General features: G+C 43.3%; 1 protein-coding gene across 11 annotated transcripts in view; it reads left to right on the forward strand.

Annotated features, from left to right (window-relative positions):
* The window catches only part of MRAP2 (melanocortin 2 receptor accessory protein 2), a 64,385-nt gene extending 57,604 nt beyond the window's left edge, over nucleotides 1-6,781 (forward strand). For all 11 annotated transcript variants that reach the window (XM_045008874.1, XM_045008873.1, XM_045008876.1 and 8 more), the window contains one exon: nucleotides 5,109-6,781. In XM_045008874.1, the coding sequence (XP_044864809.1) occupies nucleotides 5,109-5,502 (394 nt within the window). In that variant the 3' untranslated portion in view covers nucleotides 5,503-6,781. The remainder of the gene's footprint in view (nucleotides 1-5,108) is intronic.
* Nucleotides 6,782-20,017: the final 13,236 nt, after the last annotated feature.

The following is a 20,017-nucleotide window of genomic DNA, read 5'->3' on the forward strand; positions in this document are numbered from 1 at the left end:
TGCTCCACCGGAGCCGTGGGACCAGCGGACCCTCCATAGGCACGCCTGCGGGAGGTCCACCGGAGCCGCCTGCCACCCTCCCGGCGACCGGCAAAGCGCCCCCTGCGACATGCCGCCCCAAGCACACGCTTGGCGTGCTGGGGCCTGGAGCCGCCCCTGGCACTAGGAGAGGAAAGGGGGCAGAGAAACAGGAATTGGGTTGTCATAGGGGTTTCTTTAACGCTCTATTCCTGGGGGAATTTTTGTGTGTCTGTGTTGTTACAGACATACTTGCTGACAGGTATTTTGAAACAAATTACCAAAATAATTGAAACTGGCGTGATTATGTAGTGTTATTTTGACGAATAAAATGTGCAGAATTTTAAAATATTGTGCGCAGAATGCTCCCAGGAGTAGTAGGAGTGGTGCATATTATGTCATGAAATAACGTAAAAATGATATAAAAATAAAATTTCAAAATTCCAAAATGTTCATTTTTTTTAAATCAAAATTTTTCAGAAATTCTGTTTCATGGGAAATTTTTAAAACGCTGATCTTCCTTCAGATTCAGAATGAATACAAATATTGATATGTCGAAATTACCCATGAGATGGAAATTGTGTCTGTGCAGTGAAGGAGGGAAGATAACATACATGAGGGAGCATTGTTATTCAGAGTCTGACTACTGCTTGTTCCACAGTTACCTCATCATGCCCCCCCTCCTTCTGTTTAACTGTCCCTGCTGTGTTTTGTCATAATATAGACAGTCCCTGCCGCAAAAGAGCTTAAGAGTCTCTTTGCTTAAATGTCTAAATGGTGCTTGGGTTGTTGGAGCAGTCATCCCTGATTTGATCCGCCATGTGCTACTGTAATCCAAGTAAATAGTGGGGGGAGAGGAATGATTGGAGTGAGCATGGTGCAATGAACACACAATGATATGGGTGTCTCTCAGCATGAGTAAGTGTTTGTATTGTGGGAAAGATGCCTATAGGGAGAAAGGAAGGCCTACAGAAGCCTTCCAGTGTGCTGCTGCTCTCTGTTAGTATTTTTCCTCATTCCCCAAGTAGTCTCTCAGTTGTGCCTACTTTAGTTTTGGCGTCCTTTGGAGCTATGGGATGTAGATTTGAGTGTAGGATGGTTGAATATTTGTTATTATCACAGCTGTGTCTGGAGTGACCTGGTTCCAGTGTCTTAGAGCATTATTATTTTATATGGATTCAGATAACATATTGCTTACTGAGCTAGAAACATTATTCATCAATGTTCTCTGAAGGCAATGAATGCTATTGTTCCCTTTTTCTTTTTGATGCATGTGTAAGAATATAACATTTTCTGGGAAAAGTAAATATTTACTGGAAAAGTCAATGCAGGCTGTGGCTTTAGTTTGAGCTGTATTTTCCCGCCCCTCCCACCTCATTGGACCTTTTCCTGACTCACAGTTCCAGTAGTGAGTTGTTTTGCAGAACTTTACTGGCAAGTTGATGTTAATGGGATACCCAGGTCTTGGAAGAGACCCTGATGCACAGCTATACTGTTGTCCCTTTAGACCACTCTGGCAGCGTTAAAGGGGCCTTAATGTGGGCACAAATGTAACTTGATCCAGAATAGGTAGCAGAATTCTCCCGTATGTGCATCAAAGGCTGGTTACCACCTCAGACAAATAAGCTCTAGGCATGTTCTGAGTAGAATTGTACAGGATGTCCAAAACCAGATTTCCTGAGGTCTTCAGTCAGGATATAATATAAAGAGTGAGGACAGAATAGAAAGAAAATGTAGAGGGCAGGGAAAAATAAGAACTCTATTTTGATAATTATGGCAATAAGGCCAGAATTGTTTTTGTCTGTGTTTTTTGTAAATTATCCATGTTCAGAAAATCAGGTTGGGGAAAAAACAAGCCACAAGATTGCTGAGGCTTGCTGTATCTGTGCATGAAAATTAGTCTAGATGTCCAGACTTCATTGATAGCTCATTTAAAAATGGCCTTAGGAAAACCAGTATATGTACCTCATGAGTCTGTTCTTGTAACCTGTACTTACAAATTGTTGACTAATATAATTGCACAGCTTCAAACTGCTCTCAGAATTACCAAGGCAGACCAATATAAACAGAAAAAGAATATCTGCATCAATCATTGTAGCCTATATTGTGCCCAATAGTGAAAAGCTCCAGCGGCTCCAGGGGGACGAACACGCCCCCCACCGCCAGGCCCTTCTCCACCGCCTCCTGGGCGGCGTCCTCCGAGGCAAGGAAGAAAAGCTTGGGGAGCCGGTAAACATCTAAGCCCTTTTGTTTTGCATATTTATTTTGTTTTAAATTTCCCAGGAATTTCAGTTTTTATTCAAAAATTTAAAAAGCGTGAGCAAATTGGTTTAAAAACTGAAGACAATGGACAGTGATGGTGTTCTCTGTATGTGGCAGTTGAGGAAGCCTTCCACTGCCTGCAGTAGTTGAGTTGTCTCAGCTGCAGGGGCTCAATTCCTTGCCCATCTCATTCCACCAGCCCCCATGCAGGGGAAGTGAACGGGGCCTCACTGAGGGGCTGGGGTCAGGAGGGGAGGCTATATCCTTTGAGTACTCATCCCACCAGATGCAACCCCCTCCTGACCCTGTCCCTTCAGCGCAGCCCGATCTGTTTCTCCTTCAAAAATTCCCCAGGTACCAAAAATGGGGGGAGGGGCGGGGGTATCAGTAAAACCTGAACAATGACTTTTTGAAAAACTTGAGAATTTTTGGGGGGGAAATGGGTAAATATCAATAACAAAGGGCCTTAATATAGTAAAGCCTAGGGGGGTGTGTGTGTGGTTTTTTTTTTTTTAACTGTACATTCTCTTCTTTACGGAGTTTAACGTCCCCTGTGAAAATCTATTAAAATCCATTAGAACACACTTACTGGCTTTGTAAAGCACAGGATATTACTGTAATGGAAATTCTACTAATAGAATACACTCTAAAATGACAATGTTTTTTGCTCTTGGGCAAACTTTTTAAATCATACGGAATCGAATACACCTGCATTATATACCATATAGATCATCTCTGTGTAACATAGGGTTTAAACTTCACACTGCTTATTTGATTTATCAGTATTGATAGATCATATAAAAGTCTTATTGCATAGGATGGTTTTCTACTACTCTTTAGGCTCCCTTGCTTTTCTGTGCTGAGTTTCTGGGTCTCCTAGCTGTTTGTTCAGTCTTCATAGCTATCCTGCTGCCCTCCTGGCCTTTTATATTGTCCTCAGTTTGAAACAATGGGTGAAATCCTGGCTCCATTGAAATCAGTGGAGTTTTGCCCTTGGCTTTGATGGAGCTGGGATTTTACCCAGAATCTGAGAAGCGTGAGCATCTTAACCATTGGGCTATAGAGTATTCTACAGTCGATCTCTCTGTGTCTCATGTTGAAGCTGTTCCAGTTTGTATAAATAACTAAATAGTCATTGGAACAGGAACTTGAACTTTGAGTCTCTCAGGAGAGCGCCCTAACCATAGGGCTATAGAGCATTCTCACGCTGTCTGGCCCATAATAGTTTTACATTATAGAACAGCTGCATCAGGGGACAGTGAGAGACCGAGCTACCCCAGAATATTTCACAGCCCGGTGGTTACGATACTCTCATTTGAAACTTGGGAGATGTGGGTCTAAATCCCTGCTCCACATCAGGCAGAAGGGAGATTTGAATCAATGACTTCAACATCTTCAGTGAGTGCGCTAACCACTGGGATAAGGTTATAATGGGGGGACACCAGATCCTCATTTTTTTGGTGAGAAAGGGCTTAGGTGCCGAACTGCAGGAGAGGGTTTAGGGCTGTGAATACCAAGCACAGAGAGGCATTTTCCGTCTGGCTCAGACACAGGCACCTACATCTTTTCGAGGGGTGGGAATAGGCCACACCCCTCATGTCATTTCCTCTGAGGAAGTCCCTTTGCTTTGGGTAATTTTAATGTCCTGGGAATGTATTGGTTTTTATTGGAAGAAAAATCAGTAAAACCAACAAAAAAACAAACCAAGGGTGGTGGGAGGGCAGTTGTGGCTAAGGGGAGTGGGGTGTACACACCAAGGGGCAGTTGAGGAAGGTTCTGCTCCAGTCCTGCAGCAGACAGGAGTCTCAGCTGCAGGACCCAGCGCCTTGCTCATATCTCTCTCCACCCCTGGGCTGGATCAGGAGGGGAGTGAAAGACTATTTCCCAGGAGTACTAGCCCCCATGCTGGGCAAAGCCTCCTGCTAACCCCACTGGCCCTTATGCACGGCCTCATCTGCTTCCCCTGCGAAAAATTCCCAGGTCTCAGAAAAGCCACAATTTGGAAGAATATCAGCAACACCTGAATACTGGCTTTTTAGAAACCCTGAGAATTTTTCTGGGAAAATCAGTAAATACCAATAACGAAGGGCCTTACCTATTGCCTAGCTTAGGCGGTTCACTGCTCAGCATGCTGGCCTGTGTGAATCCCATTCTTAGGCACCTGACTCCTCCCCAGGTATTGTTCGGAGAGCCAATGCATCTAACTTGGGGCTGTGGATTCCACTAGGCAGCAAGGGCTCCTAAATATTAGGTATTGCAGTGGTGAGTATAGTCCCCTTTCTAGATCTAGTCCCCTAGACTTCAGCTTCATAGATGCCTCCGCTGACCACCAGCTAGTCAAGTGATTACTAGTCACAAAAGAGACCTGGGGGCAGTACCCATTACATACATCCCACAGATGTCAGTTAATGCTTTGTAGAATGCTCTGAAAATGTTAAGTGCTGCTCTAATTATTAGTGTTATTACTCATAATACTAAACGAGGAGTGTTTAGCAGCAGATTAAATGAAATGGGAGGATCAGGGGTTTCTAACGCCTGGCATATTAAAGTGCAATGTAGGAATGCTGGCATTAATGATCTATTCCAGCACTACAACATCTATAAAAAATAAACACCTACAAACCTTTTACAACAGAAAATATGAAGTGGATAGCTCGTCTTTTAAGCATGCCCTAGGTAAATGAATATTTTTTGCATTTATTCCCAATTTTGATGCCTGCTGAAGTTACATTTGATACTCAGAGGTAAACATTTTGAAGTCTAATAGCTATTTTTATTTCCACGGTTCTTTTAGTACATATAATTTTGCATTTTTTCCTCCCCCCCAGCAATACAGAACCTTCTGAAAAAAGATTTCATGTGAGTAGCTTTGTGGCAGACTTTGGAAGACCTCTGGAGTCAGACAAGGTCTTTTCGCGTCAAGTAGCTGAAGAGTCCAGGTCACTCTTTCACTTTTACATTAATGAAGTGGAGCATTTGGACAAAGCAAAACAAAGCCATAAAGCCCCAGGTCTGGACAGTAATATTCACTTCCAGGAAGTAGCTAGGAGCAGTGGAAGGCTGGAGGAGGAGCTGAATTGCTTTACAAAATTTAACATCCCCAACTTTGTGAACACTGACCAGAATTCTTCACTGGGTGAAGATGATCTGCTGATTTCAGAGCCACCAATCATTTTAGAAAGCAAACCAGTTATCCAAGCCTCACGTCAGATCCTTGACTGAAAAACCTTGGTTTCTAAAGCTTGGTTTCTTTTATTGTTTCTGTGGTATCAGGAACTCTTATTCAGCTGCTAACATCAGACCTTTTTGCCTATTTCAGTAGAAGATATTTCATATCTTATGCCTTGTGTTTTGTTGTGAATATTGAACTGACTGATCTCACTTTTGTATAAAGTGAAATACTTAATATTTTATGTCAAAACTTATTTTATGTCACTTCCAAGTGTTTCCTAAGATCAAAACCTTCTTCAGCATTGCTGCTGTTGCTTGTTATTTGTTTTATTTAACTAGCCATCATGCCCAGCTGTGTTGTGGTAGCAGAATACACTAACATGATACAAGAGTTGTAATGCACTTGACTTTGCTTTGTGGGGATTGCTGCAGCTGCAAAGGGAGGAGTATCATTGGATTCTGAAAGGAGTGGCGTGGAACTGTTTGGCCACGAGGACAGTAAACTCAAATCAAGACCGAATGGAGGAATAAGAGGAGGAAGCACCTTTTCGGGCTCTGAATCTCCTCCCCTCTCCCCTATTCAAAAGGCAGATTATTTTGAAACATAACCAGCATAATAAAAAATTGCCGTTAATCTTCCTCCAAAGACTCCTAGCAGCTTTTAGAGGCTGCTGAAACCCCACCTATCAAAATTCTAGTGATGCTGTTCTGTATATTATATTCAGTTAGTGTTTACAAAATACAGTTACCATCTGCTGCTGAAGAAAAACAAAAACAAAATATGTGGCCATATTTAATGTTTCAGAAAATTTCATATTCTTGCAGTTGTGGGTGGCTGGGTGACCTAGAATGAATGTGTTCTATTCAATTCAATTAATAACATTCAGTTTTGTGGACTTGATTGTCAATGTGAGCCTTTAACATGGTGAGCACAGGATTTAATACAGAAACAACAGGAACCAGGGTTGAAAACATTCCTGTTTTGCCCACAGCACAACAGATATAGCCAATTACTATAGTTTGTGTTTGTAATTGATTGATACTTGCTGCTACTGTACTGTACTCAGAGAAAGCAAGCAAGTCGCTGCACAGTACTTGCAGCTGTACTGCTCGTGCATTCTGATATTTTTTGGGTAACTGCAAAACCACTGCGACCTATTTTGTAACAAAATAAAGAATTTGGGAGAGATTTAGTTTTATTTCAACATATTTTTTTTTCCACCTTTTTAAAACTGGAAGAGGTATTGACTCTGAGGTGACACTTACTTACAGAAAACTAATAAATAGCTGGAGCCCATATGGAAAACCCTGCCTAAATTTAAAATTTGTAGCATCCCAACACATTTTTAGGGTGGGATTAAGTGACTTTTAGGGAGATGTGCTATTATGCAGTGGTTAATGCTGAGAATTATGGATACTTTTTTTTGTAAATCATGTCAAATTGCCTTCACAAATTTCTTGAAAAGTCAAAGTAATGCCTCTTTTAACGTGTATAACTATACATTAATTTCATTATGGCAAATTTATCTTAAATATTGCCTCTGCTTGTTTTGTCTATATGTGTAATTAATGATCTGCTTACACAATGATCATTTACGTGAGAAATCCATCAAAGATGATCTCAATCTCCCTCCATCAGTTGAGGAAGTTATGAAAGCCATCAAACAACAGAACACTGGCAAAGCCTCCGGAAAGGATGGTATTCCAGTAGAACTGTATAAAGTAGCAGACCCCAAGGCATCGAGGTGTTCCATGATACCTGGACTAGCATTTGGGAGGAAGAAATGCCAGCAGATGTCAAAGATGCTATTACCGTATTGTATCATTGTTCAAAAACAAAGGCAGCAAAGCTGACTACGGAGGCACTGCTCTCTGTACAACAGGGAAAATACTAGCTTGCATTCTACTGAACAGACTCATTATAGACATATCTGAGGAGAATCTGCCAGAAGAGCAGTGTGGTTTCAGACCAGGTCATAGTACTATAGACATGATCTTTGTCGTAAGGCAGGTCCAGGAAAAATGTTTAGAGCAGAACATGGACCTGAATGCAGTTTTCATTGATTTGACCAAAGCTTTTGATACAGTCAACAGAGAGGGTCTGTGGGCTATTCTACATAAAATGGGCTGCCTAAGAGGGTTCATACAAATCATCCATCTGTTCCATGACCACATGACAATGCAAGTGCTTGCCAGTGGTGACTTTTCTGACACATTTGAAATCTCGAATGGAGTGAAGCAAGGCTGCGTACTTGCTCTAGTGCTGTTCAACTTGTTCTTTGCCTATCCTCAGTCATGCCACAAGGGACTTGGATCAGGGGATATCTTTCACTTCAGAGGGAGTTGTAGACCAAGAAAATCTATTCTCATTGCGCAAAGAACCAGGTACTCTCCATCTACTTCATGTTGCTTTCATAAGAATAATCTCATGTAGTGGTGCGGTCTCTGAGAACTGCGGTGCCAGTGTCTGGAGTAATTTTATTTACAAGTTGGAAACAACTCAAGCTTTGGGTATGTACTGGTGTGAAAGATAAACCAACCCGTGCCAAAGCAGCTGCACTTGGACAACTATGCAGAATGTTGCTAGCAGTACACACACTGACTGGGTGTAATTCAACCAGCAATCTGGCATGGCTTGCAAACTAAAGCCATGGAAGTTTATCAGGAAAAATCCACACAAATTTAGAAGCCTTGCCAATTCTGGCATTGTGGTGGAGATACATGTGCTGATTTCAACTGCGCAGGAACTTCTGATAGCCATTGAGTCATAGAGAAGGGTTAACTCAGCACATGTAAATGGTGTGCGATATAAGCTTTTCTGTCACAAACAGACCTGGAACAGGGCCCTCCCCCCAACTTATGATAGTCTTGTGCAACATACTAAGCATTCAGATTACCAGACCTTTATCTGGAACCATGCCATGGAGGCTTGACCTGACATCTTTCTCCTCCTTCCCCCCACATGGAAATAGCTGGCATCGTAAGGATGGACAGTTTTCTCCAACACTAATGACACAGACACCTGCCACTGAAGCCCTCCTGGTACTCATTACATGTAGAAAGCCAAGTGTGGAGGCAACTGTAGTTGTTCAAGACAGAGCATGGCGTACACTTTGACTTGCTTGTGTAGTGGTGGCGAAGACTGTTTGACGCTGACAATTTTATGAGTATAATCTAAGTGAGCCCAACTTCAGATGGTTCAGACTTAAACAAGTACCATATGGCAAATATATTGAAAAAGATTAGATATGGATATATTGTCTCATTGCCCATCACTTAGAGGGAGTCCATTGGCTATTAGTAGGGCCCTACCAAATTCATGGCTATGAAAAAGGTGTGTCAGACCATGAAATTTGATATCCCCCCCCTGTGAAATCTGTATATTATATAAAAGCACACAAGAGACCAGATTTCACAGGGGAGACCAGCATTTCTGAAATTGGGAGTTCTGCCCCAAAAGGGAGCTGCAGGGGGGCCGCAAGCACCACCAGCAGCGCAGACGTAAGGGTAGCAATACCATACTATGCCATCCTTACTTCTGCGCTGTTGCTTGTAGTGGCTCTGCCTTCAGAGCTGGGCTCCCAGCCAGTAGCTGCTGCTCTCCAGCTGCCCATCTCTGAAGGCAGCAGTGCTGCCAGCAGCAGCATAGAAGGGTAGCAGTACTGCAACCCTCCCTCCCCCAACTCCTTTTGCGTTAGGATCCCTACACTTACAATACCATGAAATTTCAGATTTAAATAACTGAAATCATGACATTTTCGATTTTAAAAATCCTATGACCATGAAATTGACTAAAATGGACCATGAATTTGGTAGGGCCCTAGCTATTAGTGTTTTTGCTAGCACCATGCTGTGCAATAGTATACTTGGCTTCTAATATAATGAATACATTATTTAAAATTGTCAATGAATTATCTCTGCACTGATCAACACAAGGCCACTGTTCTTTCTTTAAGTAATGAGCCTTATTAATTTGTGTCAAACCATCTGGATGACTCAATTTAATTTTTTGTATGCAGTGTTGTAGCCATGTCAGTCCCACGATATTAGAGACAGAAAGTGGGTGACATATCTTTTATTGTATCAACTTACATTGGTGAGAGAGACACGTTTTCTGTTTCACCTTGTATTTAGTTGACACACTGAGTATCTTTTCCAGACCTGAAGAAGAGATCGGTGTAGCTCAAAAGCTTGTCGCTCTCATCAGCAGAAGTTGGGCCAATAAAAGATATTACCTCATCCACCTTGTCTTTCTAATTTTTTTTTTATGTAAATTGTTTAAATCCCCTTTTATTCATTTTTTCTTTCCCGCTTGTCTTGACAACTTAAATACATTTTTGGGGACTTTTCACTTGCACAAAAGGTTGTTTAGATGCGGGTAAAAAATCTTGCATTGGCATCTCTTGCTACTACCTTATACCACCACATCCACCATAGAAAATACTGAAGGGACATGTCTATAAAAATAAGCTGTTGATTTCTGCAGGGGGCTATATCCACAAAATCTGTGTGGGGCCCCCAGATGAAAAGTCTAGTCACTTGGGGACTGCATATTTATCAGGCTATACAGTGGGTAGTGGTAGGACCAGCCACAAGATTTCTTGGGCCCTAAGATGTTGGAAGGGGACATGGACAAAGTAGGTCATGTGTGTGCTCTAATCCTGTTGTGTGCTGGAAGGTGTGTTGGTTCGGCAGTGAGCTCTTCCCTCCATCTCATGTGATAAAGGGGGATATATACTGTGTTTTGTGAAGCTTGTATTGGATGCAGAGCCTGCTTGTGTTCAAGGTCTGCTGTGGATACTGCATTTATTTTGTACCAATGTTAACAGTTTTAAAAGATTTAATTAATTTTGTTTGAATTAAATCTGGAGCTGTTAGATCAAAACCTTTTGTACCTGGATTCTTCAGAGGTGATGAGGAGAATGTTACAGTGACTGAAAGGCTCTTGAGATCTTTGTGAAATCAATAAATGGCCTAGATTTCAAAGTGGAATGGTGAAGGGTCAGACACACAGGGAAGGCTATTTCAGGTACCAACTAGTATTTGTTGAAAGACTATTTCCTAATATTTCCAAATTCACCCCTGTAGCAAATGATTGATTAGTGTAGTTGTGCTGCATATGATGCATAATGTCTCGATTTAAAAAAAAAATTACAAACAGATAGAATGGAGGATATCACAAGTGAAATGCAGCTATGTCTGCAGTGAATTGTTGGTAGCAGTTTAAGAAAGTGTAACAGCAGCTGAGATTAAGAAGTGAAAGATACCCATCCCCTTGAAACTGCTGGAGGTAAACTGCATGTAATAATTGGTCCCTGAGCCGCATACTGACACTAACAAGTCAGTGGCTCTTTAATGATTATAAATACTCCAGGTGCTCAACTTCAAGACCTCCGCTCAAGCAGTGCCTCAACACCATGTGGCAGTGTTGGTTTAAAACTAAATCAAAAGGAAAAATGTTAATCTTGCATGAACACCTCTGTGCATCTTGCACAGCCCTCTATCTGAAGTCTGACCCAGCCAAACCCTTAGCTGTGATTTTGGTCAGACTGCCCCCAGCAAACAGCTGTAAGTGGTATGTTGACAATACACGGCCATAGCTATGCTGTCATAAGGACATGGTTTGTGTGCAGCCTACACTGCTGGAGAAAGGGGTTTTTCTGTTGGTGTGGGAACACTGCCTCCCCACGCCATGCTAGCTCCAGCAGAGGAAGTGTTCACGGTGGTCAAGTGGAATAGCTAGGTCAATCAAGTTGTATTTTCCCCCTTATTGCTAACTAACATAGCTAGGATGATTTAATGCAGATGCATAGACCAAGCCAGCAGCTGTATAAATATTCATGGCCAACTGCTGTCCTCAGTTACAAACCCACTGGGAGGGGTGCCTGCATAGGTTGGGGACTGGATGCAGCCTCTAGCTGTGTGGGTTTTTTTTTTCTTTTTTGAGACAAGTATTAGCTGCTTCAGATAAAATTAAAGGCTTCTAGCACAGAATATCAAGCCTTCATAATTTAATAAGTGCTAAGGTAGCTTTTGAGTTGGGAAGCATTAAACCTTAGCTCCCAGCCCCTAAAGTAATTTCCATTTTGCTTAGGAAAAAGGTTTGCCTAAGTATAAAAGAATTTGTCATGTCCAGCTAAGCATATTTGCGTCTCTGCAGCGTACTTGCAAAACAAGCAGTCTGTGATGGACGGCACTTGTTGCTGAACAAGGTGTGGAGGAGCAAGACATTGATAGCAATATTTGATTGACTGCCATTAAGCAATTAAACCATTTCCTACCAATGAATTTAGTGTAGCCCTGCCTAGAGCTTATCTATCCTCTCACTGTGTGACTGCTTGCCATGAAGGAGATTTACTCATGGACAGCAAGGGAATGTAAAAATATTTTTACATTCCAAATATTTTTTTTAAAAGTAGTTTGCTTATAGCTATGTGATAAAAGACCTCAAAATTGCTGTAGGTGTTCCAGTTAAGAGGGACCAAAAAAAAGGCTAGGTTGTCTCTTCTGGGGCCTGTTTCTGGGCTCCTGCTGGTGGCAGGCCTATGCTTCTACTTCTCATTGGGGTGGAATTGTGCCAGCCAATTGCTTGTGGACTGGCTCTCTGTGTCATCCCTCCCTGACTGCCAACTGGGCATGGCCCTGCTGGAGTTTGCCTTTGGGAGTCTGTGGGCAGGAACAGTGGGTAGTGACACAGAAGCACTTTCTCCAATGCAACGTATGATTTCTGTGTCCGAATGGTACAGAGCGTTTAGAGCAGTACATAGAAAAATAAGAGCCCTATGTGTAAGGTAGACTTGACTTAGCCATGCACATGTGTGCACTCATTCTCTCTCTCTCTCTTCCCTCCTCCCCTCATTGTGGTACGTAAAAAAAAAATGCAAACTTAAAAATACTTGCCCAGCTCCTCTTATATGTACATTAGTACAATTATAAGATTTATCTTGTGACAGGGGACTATGTTGGTTAGTTGAACCACTAGATAAGCTACCAGGTATGACTTGAGTTAGATTGAATAATTCTGTGTAGCAACCCAAAACCAGATCAGACAACTCCCCAGCAATACCCGCAAGGAGAAGACTCATGACAAACTGCATTTCTGTTTGTGAATACCTATTTTTAAAAAGTTCTTTTTATAGGGACACTGAGAATTTAATACAGTAGAACCCCTTTTATCCGACCTTCCATTATCTGGCTCTCTGCATGAACTGAACCACCACCCACTTTTGGTCCTGTGTGCTGATTTCTCCTGTGGCTGCTAGACAGTACTGTAACCTCACACTTACCCATTCTCTGGATTATCCAAAGTTTTGATCATCTAATCTGGCCCTGGTCCTAATTAGATTGACTACAGGGTTCATTTTATATTTTGAAACAAATTCAGCTAATTGGAATAGCCACCAAGATGCCTGAAAACAATTTCCTTGCTTCTGGTGCTGTATATTTCACAGCATCTTTTTTTTTCTGTGGGGTTCTGGGACGTAGGATTCAAAGCTAAAATTCATAAGTGCTACTATAACACACTACAATGAAACTTCTTATACAAATGAAGGAATTATTATGGGATAAAAGCAATTCTTAAATCTCAAGAAATTTACAACTTGCAGTACTAAATGTTACCAAGCAGTACGGTATATTTTTGTATATGTTTTATGTCCCTATACTACATATAAGGTAAAACCAGCTACTACTTGGGGAGCTGCGGGGGGGGTGTGTGTGTTACGTATTTCCTGGTTTTCAAACATGGCTCTTTGTGTATGTCCTCATGTGTAGTAAAGCTAGAGCGATGTGCTTGTGTGTACTTTTTGCTTGGTCTTTATCTTAATAATAAAATCTGAGGCAAAAACTTACTCTAGTTTTATAAACCATTAACCTGTGTTTTCCTGCCCGTCTCTACATTGGCACTCATTCAGCAAGTCTAAAGGCTGCAGCAACTTATTCCTTATTTTTCCATAATACATTTCAGCTGTAGCTCTCCAAGTGCCTTATGCAGGGGTGTATCATCCTCATTTTGAAAATGGGGAAATTAAGGCAGAAATGGTTAAGTGTGACTTTGGGGATGTTACAAATCAGTAGCAAAGCAAGAAATAGAATTTAGACTTCCCTACCCCTGAGGCTAGTGCCCTATCCCCAGCTGTGGAAGATGGGCTGGAGGAGAGGCAAGCGATCCAAGTAATAAGCAGCCTGAAGGCACTGCAGCCCAAAGTTATGAGACCATCTAGCAGCTTCCCATACAAATGGGACAGGATGGAATTGTGGAAGCTTGCACCCAAGTGCCCTCAGGGCAAGTGAGCAAATACATAACACAACCTCGGAAACCTAGAAAGTAAAGCATGGAGCCACCAGTGTGCTACCTTAGCCATCCTTGCCAAGGCACACCTGGCTGGTTATCTATGACAAAGGCTACTGCTATACTCTGTCTAGCAACATTAGTATGGCAACCTGAAGTTTTCCATCCCCAGAAGACTGATCAAGTATATCAATTCAGTGGTTGAGATACTCCCAGTCTAGAAATCTAGTTAGCAGCAGCCCAGGATACCTGGAGTGGCCTGCTACAACTTTCTGGATACTTTCTCCCATAAAAGATGGTTTCAGACAAGGTACTTCATAACATTAGGGGCTGACTTATTCAGCAAGGGCCTATCTCCTGCCTATTTAAAGTAATTAAGCTCTTCAATGGTCTATGTCCTCCCCATTGTCTTTCAAAACCAATAAAGGGGATAAGTCTAATTTGAAGGTGTAAAACCTGAATCCCAAGCCCCAGCAATGGCACATGCAGAATTTTAAACTTGTATCCATGATTTATAAAAACTATAGTTATATAAACAGGCACTTGTTTCAATTACAATCTGAAGGGAAAACCCCGCCCCCAGTTGTGTATTTGGCTCCTTTTTATATATTCTCTTTATTTAGCCACTGTTTGTCACAACTCCCATCACAAGGTGATATACTCTGCTGCATATCCTATTCTTTAGTGCTGCAGATTTTCTCTCTTTAAAGACTGCCTATTCTAATCTAGGTCAGTGACTCATCAGGCCAGCTGCTCTATCTTTTCAAAACATTTCCAGTACATGAGAATAATTCCCTCCACAGGGTTTAAAGTGGAAAATGGCTACTAGCATAAGGAATCAAGGCGCTGCGTATTTAAAAATGTAAAATCTGCTACAGGGGAACATTTTTAAGGATCAGGGCATCCATTTACAGTAATAGATTGTGGAAATTTATTATAAATCTGTACTAAATGTCCAGGAGTATTTCCTAGTTTCCAATGATACTACAAAGGACTCTAAGTATTTAGTTTTATGAAATATCTTCACTTGTAATCACAATTAAATGATGATCTCTCTAATGTAGAAAGTAAAGGGAGACAAAAGCACCACATGACCATATAGAATTACTTATTTGACAGATAATTCCACTAAAGGAGGATTTTAAAATAAAAGCCAATGAGCTGTTTTCTCAGTCTGCTTTTGCTCTGTTTCAAGACATTTTCCCTTTTCTCTACACTCAGGAGGTATTGTTGCAACACATGGCTCCAACTTGCTTCTGGGCCGCCCAGAGGATTCCGGGGGCCCGGGGTCTTCGGCGGCGGGGGGCCCTTCCGTTCTGGGACCCGCCGCCGAAGTGCCCCAAAGACCCGCGGCGGGGCCCCCCCTCCGCCGAATTGGGACCCGCCGCCGAAGTGCAGCCCGGTCTTCGGCAGTAATTTGGCGGAGGGGGGCCCCGCCGCGGGTCTTCGGGGCACTTCGGCGGCGGGTCCCGGAACGGAAGGGCCCCCCGCCACCGAATTACCGCCGAAGACCGAGCTGAACTTCGGCGGCGGGTCCCGCTCCGTCTTCGGCGGTAATTCGCCAGCGGGGGGTCGTTCCGCCCCGGAGCGGAAGGACCCCCCGCCGGCGAAGACCGGGAGCAAAGAAGCTCCTGCGCCCGGCCCCGCAAGAGTTTTCCGGGCCCCCCGGAGTGAGTGAGGGACCCCGCTCCAGGGGCCCCGAAAAACTCTCGTGGGGGCCCCTGTGGGGCTCGGGGCCAGGGGCAAATTGCCCCTCTTGCCCCCCCCCTGGGCGGCCCTGACTTGCTTCAATTTTAGGGCTAAACATTCTCAGTTTAACTTAGCCATTACGCAGAAAGCATCTAAAAATGCTGTTTCATATAATAGAAACGCCTTACTGTCACCCTAGATGTTACAAAGTACCTGGGAGATATTACATCACAGCATAACTGAGCATTTCACATAATAAGTTCACATATTGTAGAGAGTAAGTACGTTTTCTCTATCCTGAGGTAGTAAGTTCTCTCATTCCTTTCCCGAAGGTGTGTTTCAATGAATGCGTCTTCAAATAATGACATATTAGACACACATGGATACATGTCGTCTTTATAATAAAGAGCAGTAATAAATATAATATAATTAATAATGTGCTCAGTTAATTTCAAAACTAGATTCCTTCCAACAGGGCAAAAGGTAGCAGTTTTGGCCCTGGACTATGTAGATGAAACATTAGAATGTCTAGAAACAATGCTGTTTTTGTGTTAGTATTGTCTTTAAAAATGCAGTTAAGGTTTTCCTCTCTTGATGACCTGGGAAGCAGCAGACTTGAGAGGAGTTTTGTTGGGAGTATACACTGACAGCTTGGAGACATTAGGGTTTCCAATAGCAAGCAGAAAGTACTAATTTGCTTCAGGCAAAATCCAGAACCGTCTTGTTACTAGACATTCTTGTCCTAGTTACCATCCCCAGAGTACCTGCTTTCAGAACCTTACAAATACTGGCTCCAGAAGGTAACGCCACAACACATGAATGGTTTATTATGTTATCTGAACCCCTTTATGTAATTAGAACTTAATTACATACACTAAAAATGCTTCAGTATGTAGAGTTGTGTATTTCTTTAGGAAAAAAAGAAACCAAGGAAATCAACTGTGGCGTGATGTAACTGAGAAGCTAAAGATGTACATATACAGTAATTCCTCACTTCAAGTCGGCCTGGTTAACGTCGTTTCGTTGCTGATCAGTTAGGGAACATGCTCATTTAAAGTTGTGCAATGCTCCCTTCTAACGTCATTTGGCAGCTGCCTGCTTAGTCCACTGTTTGCAGGAAGAGCAGCCCATTGCAGCTAGCTGGTGGAGGCTTGGAACCAAGGTGGACTGGCAGCCCCCCCATCAGCTCCCCGCTCCCCTAAGTTCCCTGTGCAGCTGCTGCCCAGCAGGCTATCAATTGCAGCTGTCTCTCCCCCCACTGCCATGGGCTGCTCCTGCCCTCTGCCTTGGAGCTGCTCCCTGAGACTCCTGCTTGCATCATTTAGCAGGAAGGCATTCCCTGTAAAATATCCCACCCTCTGACTCCTCCACCTCAACCAAGCATCACAATCATCACTGTGTACCAGTATTAAATTGTTTGTTTAAAACTTAGTGTGTGTATATATAAAATCTTTTGTCTGGTGAAAAAAATTTCCCTGGAACCTAACCCCTCCATTTACATTAATTCTTATGGGGAAATTGGATTCGCTTAACATCGTTTTGTTTAAAGTCACATTTTTCAAGAGCATAACTGCAATGTTAAGTGAGGAGTTACTGTACTTATCAAAAAAAGGCATCTTACAGTAAGTTAAGATTTTGCTCTCTTTACTAATTAAAACATTTCACCACACTGTCAGAATGTCCTATCAATTGCTACTTCAAAAGAGGATACCGTACTTTTATGGCAAATCCACATAGGAACTAGAGGATGGACTGAAAACGTTACTCATCTTGTGCAGTAACAATAGTTCTTCACGATGTATGTCCTGCTGGGTGCCCACTGCAGGTGTGCTTGTGTCCCTGTGTTGCTGATTGGAGAACTTCAGTAGCAGTGGCCGTTAGGCCGCACATGTGCTGTCTCTCTTCGTGCTGTGCCACAAGGCTACTCAGCGCGCCTGGGCTAACACCCGTCAGCTCCTCCTCTACCTCAGAATCATTAACAAGAATCCCAAAATAGAAGGGAGGAGGGCAGGTTGTGGAGCACCTATAAGGACACACATCTCTAAGAACCATTGTTACTGCACAAGGTGAATAACTTCTTCTAATAGTGTCCCTATAGGTGCTCCACTGTAGGTGACTCCTGAGTAGTTCCCCTTCTGGAGGGTCAGGACTTCAGAATTGGGTCACAGATGACAGCACTGTGGAGCCAAAGATGGCATCGAAGGCAGAGATGCAAGTGACTGCATAGTGTTCTGTGAAAGTGGACTGACGCCAGTATCGCCGCGCTACAGATCTCTGAGATAGGGACATTCTTGAAGGTGACAGATGAGATCAACCTTGTGGAGTGTGTATGAATAGGGCCTGGAAGGGTCATATTGCCAATTTGGTAACACTGTCTGATGCAATTCGATAGCTATTTAGAGAGCTTTTGGGCTGAGATTGCTGAGCCCTTGGATCTTTCTGCAATGAGTGAAAAAGTCTAGGGGACTTCTTGAAGACCCTTGTCCTGTCAAGGTAGAAGGCCAGGGCTCCCCTGATATCTCAGGTATGTAGTATAGCCTCCCTGTTGCCTTGGTCAGGCTTGGGATAGAAGGTTGGAAAGTGATTCAATTGATTCATGTGAAATGGAATGATTACCTTAGGGATGAATTTTGGATGCAACCTGAGCGTAACCTTGTCTGGAAAAAATACTGTGTAAGGTGGATGCACGATCCGAGATGCTCTCTCTCTTCTATTCTCCTGGCTGAAGTAACTACCACCAGGAAGGCAGTTTTCATTGATAGGTACATCAACGAACAGGTGGCCATAGGTTAAAAAGGAGGCCTAGACAGCCATTTCAGTACCAGGTTTAGATCTCACATGGGGATAGAAAGTTGAGGTTGAGGGAAGAGGTTTACTGTATCCTTCAGAAACTTTTTAGTGGTTGAGTGTGACAGCATTGAGTACCCCTCTACAGGTTGGTGAAAGGTTGCTATAGCTGCTTGATGGACCATAAGGCCTTGTCTACACTACAGTTTTGTCAACAAAAATCAGCTTTTGTTGACTAAACAGTGGAGGTGTACACACTACAATGCTCCTTCTGCTGATAAAACTCTCTGGCTTTGATGACAAAATAAAAGCACCTCGACAAGAGGCATAGAACTTTTTGTGGCAAAGTTGTATTGACAAAGTGCCAGTGTAGACACTGCACTTGGTTATGTTGCTGTAAATGGCCTCCAGGAGGTGTTCCACAATGCCCATCCTGACCACTCTGGTCAGCAGTTTGAACTCCACTACCATCTGCTGAGGTACACTCGCTTCTGCCCTGCCTGCTTTAAAGGTCTGGGAATTTTTGAAATTCCACTTCCTGTTTGCTCAGCGTGGGCAGCTTACATTGCATCTTCCAGCTGATCATGGTGACTCCACACAGTAAACGCTCTCCCGCTTGGAGCACACCTGAGTTGTTGGATCTACTGGCACTGCGGGGAGAGGAGGCTTTGCAGCCCCAGCTCCACTCCAGCTGTAAGAACTTCAATACCTATGGGCAGATTTCTCATGGCATGTTGGATAAGGGCTATGAATGGGACACAGTGCAACGCTGTGTGAAGATAAAGGAGCTGAGGCACGCATACCAGAAGACAAGGACCATCCCTCTGGTGCTGCGCCGAATACCTGCTGCTTCTATGAGGAGCTGGATGCCATCCTCGGCAGCAACCCCACCTCTGCCACCAAGAGCCCCATAAAGGAGGTTGAGATGCAGCATAATGTGGAGCACACGTCAGGGTCATCCAGTGGTGCAGTAAGTCAGGACTGCTTTTCCACTCCGGAGGGGTCTAGCCAATCCCAGCAGTCCATGTCTGACGTGGATGATAGAGGAGAGGGGAGCTCTGGTAAGTGATCTTTTTGAGTTGATGCTCGGTTATATGAGATAGAGCTGTCCTTTGCTTTGTTATACGCTAGAAGTGGGTGAAGGGATAGAAATATACAAGACTAGCTGTGTTTGTGTGTGCTTCACATTCCCCTGTGCAGCTAAGCAGTGTGGCAGAATAGCATGTTAATGCACACCGAGATATCATGGGAATCTTTCCTGGAGATACTCGCCAATCCTCTGCTGAAGGTTTCTTGGCAGAGCTGTTTTGTTCCTTCCCCTGCTGTAGAAAACTCCTATGTCAATCGGCACTCACTTGTGCAGGGACCAAAGCAGCACACAGGCAAGCAGCATAGGGACCTGGTCTGAAGCCGCATGCATGCCGGAGATGCTCCCTTGCTTACCCCCAGGAGTGAGATATCAGCTTCAACGATCCCCTGCCTGTGGAAAATGGTGGCAGAATTCACAATATTGGCCCTAGTCACCTGCACTGATACCCTTAAAAAACCACCGGGATCTTTTGCCCCATCTTGAGCGCCACTCCCTCCCCCCAGGCCAAACTCGCCATGCTTAGGGCGTTCACTTAGCTGTGTACTTACCAGTTTCCACACAGTGATCACCATATGGAGCTCTCATTTTGGTGTCCTTGCGCCACACTACTGGGGCAAGCTCCGCACACAGTTCTAGGAACGTGGTTTTCCGCATCCAAAAGTTCTGCAGCCACTGCTCATCATTCCAGACAAGTATAACGATGTGATCCC

This window comes from Mauremys mutica, chromosome 3 (genome assembly GCF_020497125.1).
Source record: "Mauremys mutica isolate MM-2020 ecotype Southern chromosome 3, ASM2049712v1, whole genome shotgun sequence".
Lineage (NCBI taxonomy): Eukaryota > Metazoa > Chordata > Testudines > Geoemydidae > Mauremys > Mauremys mutica.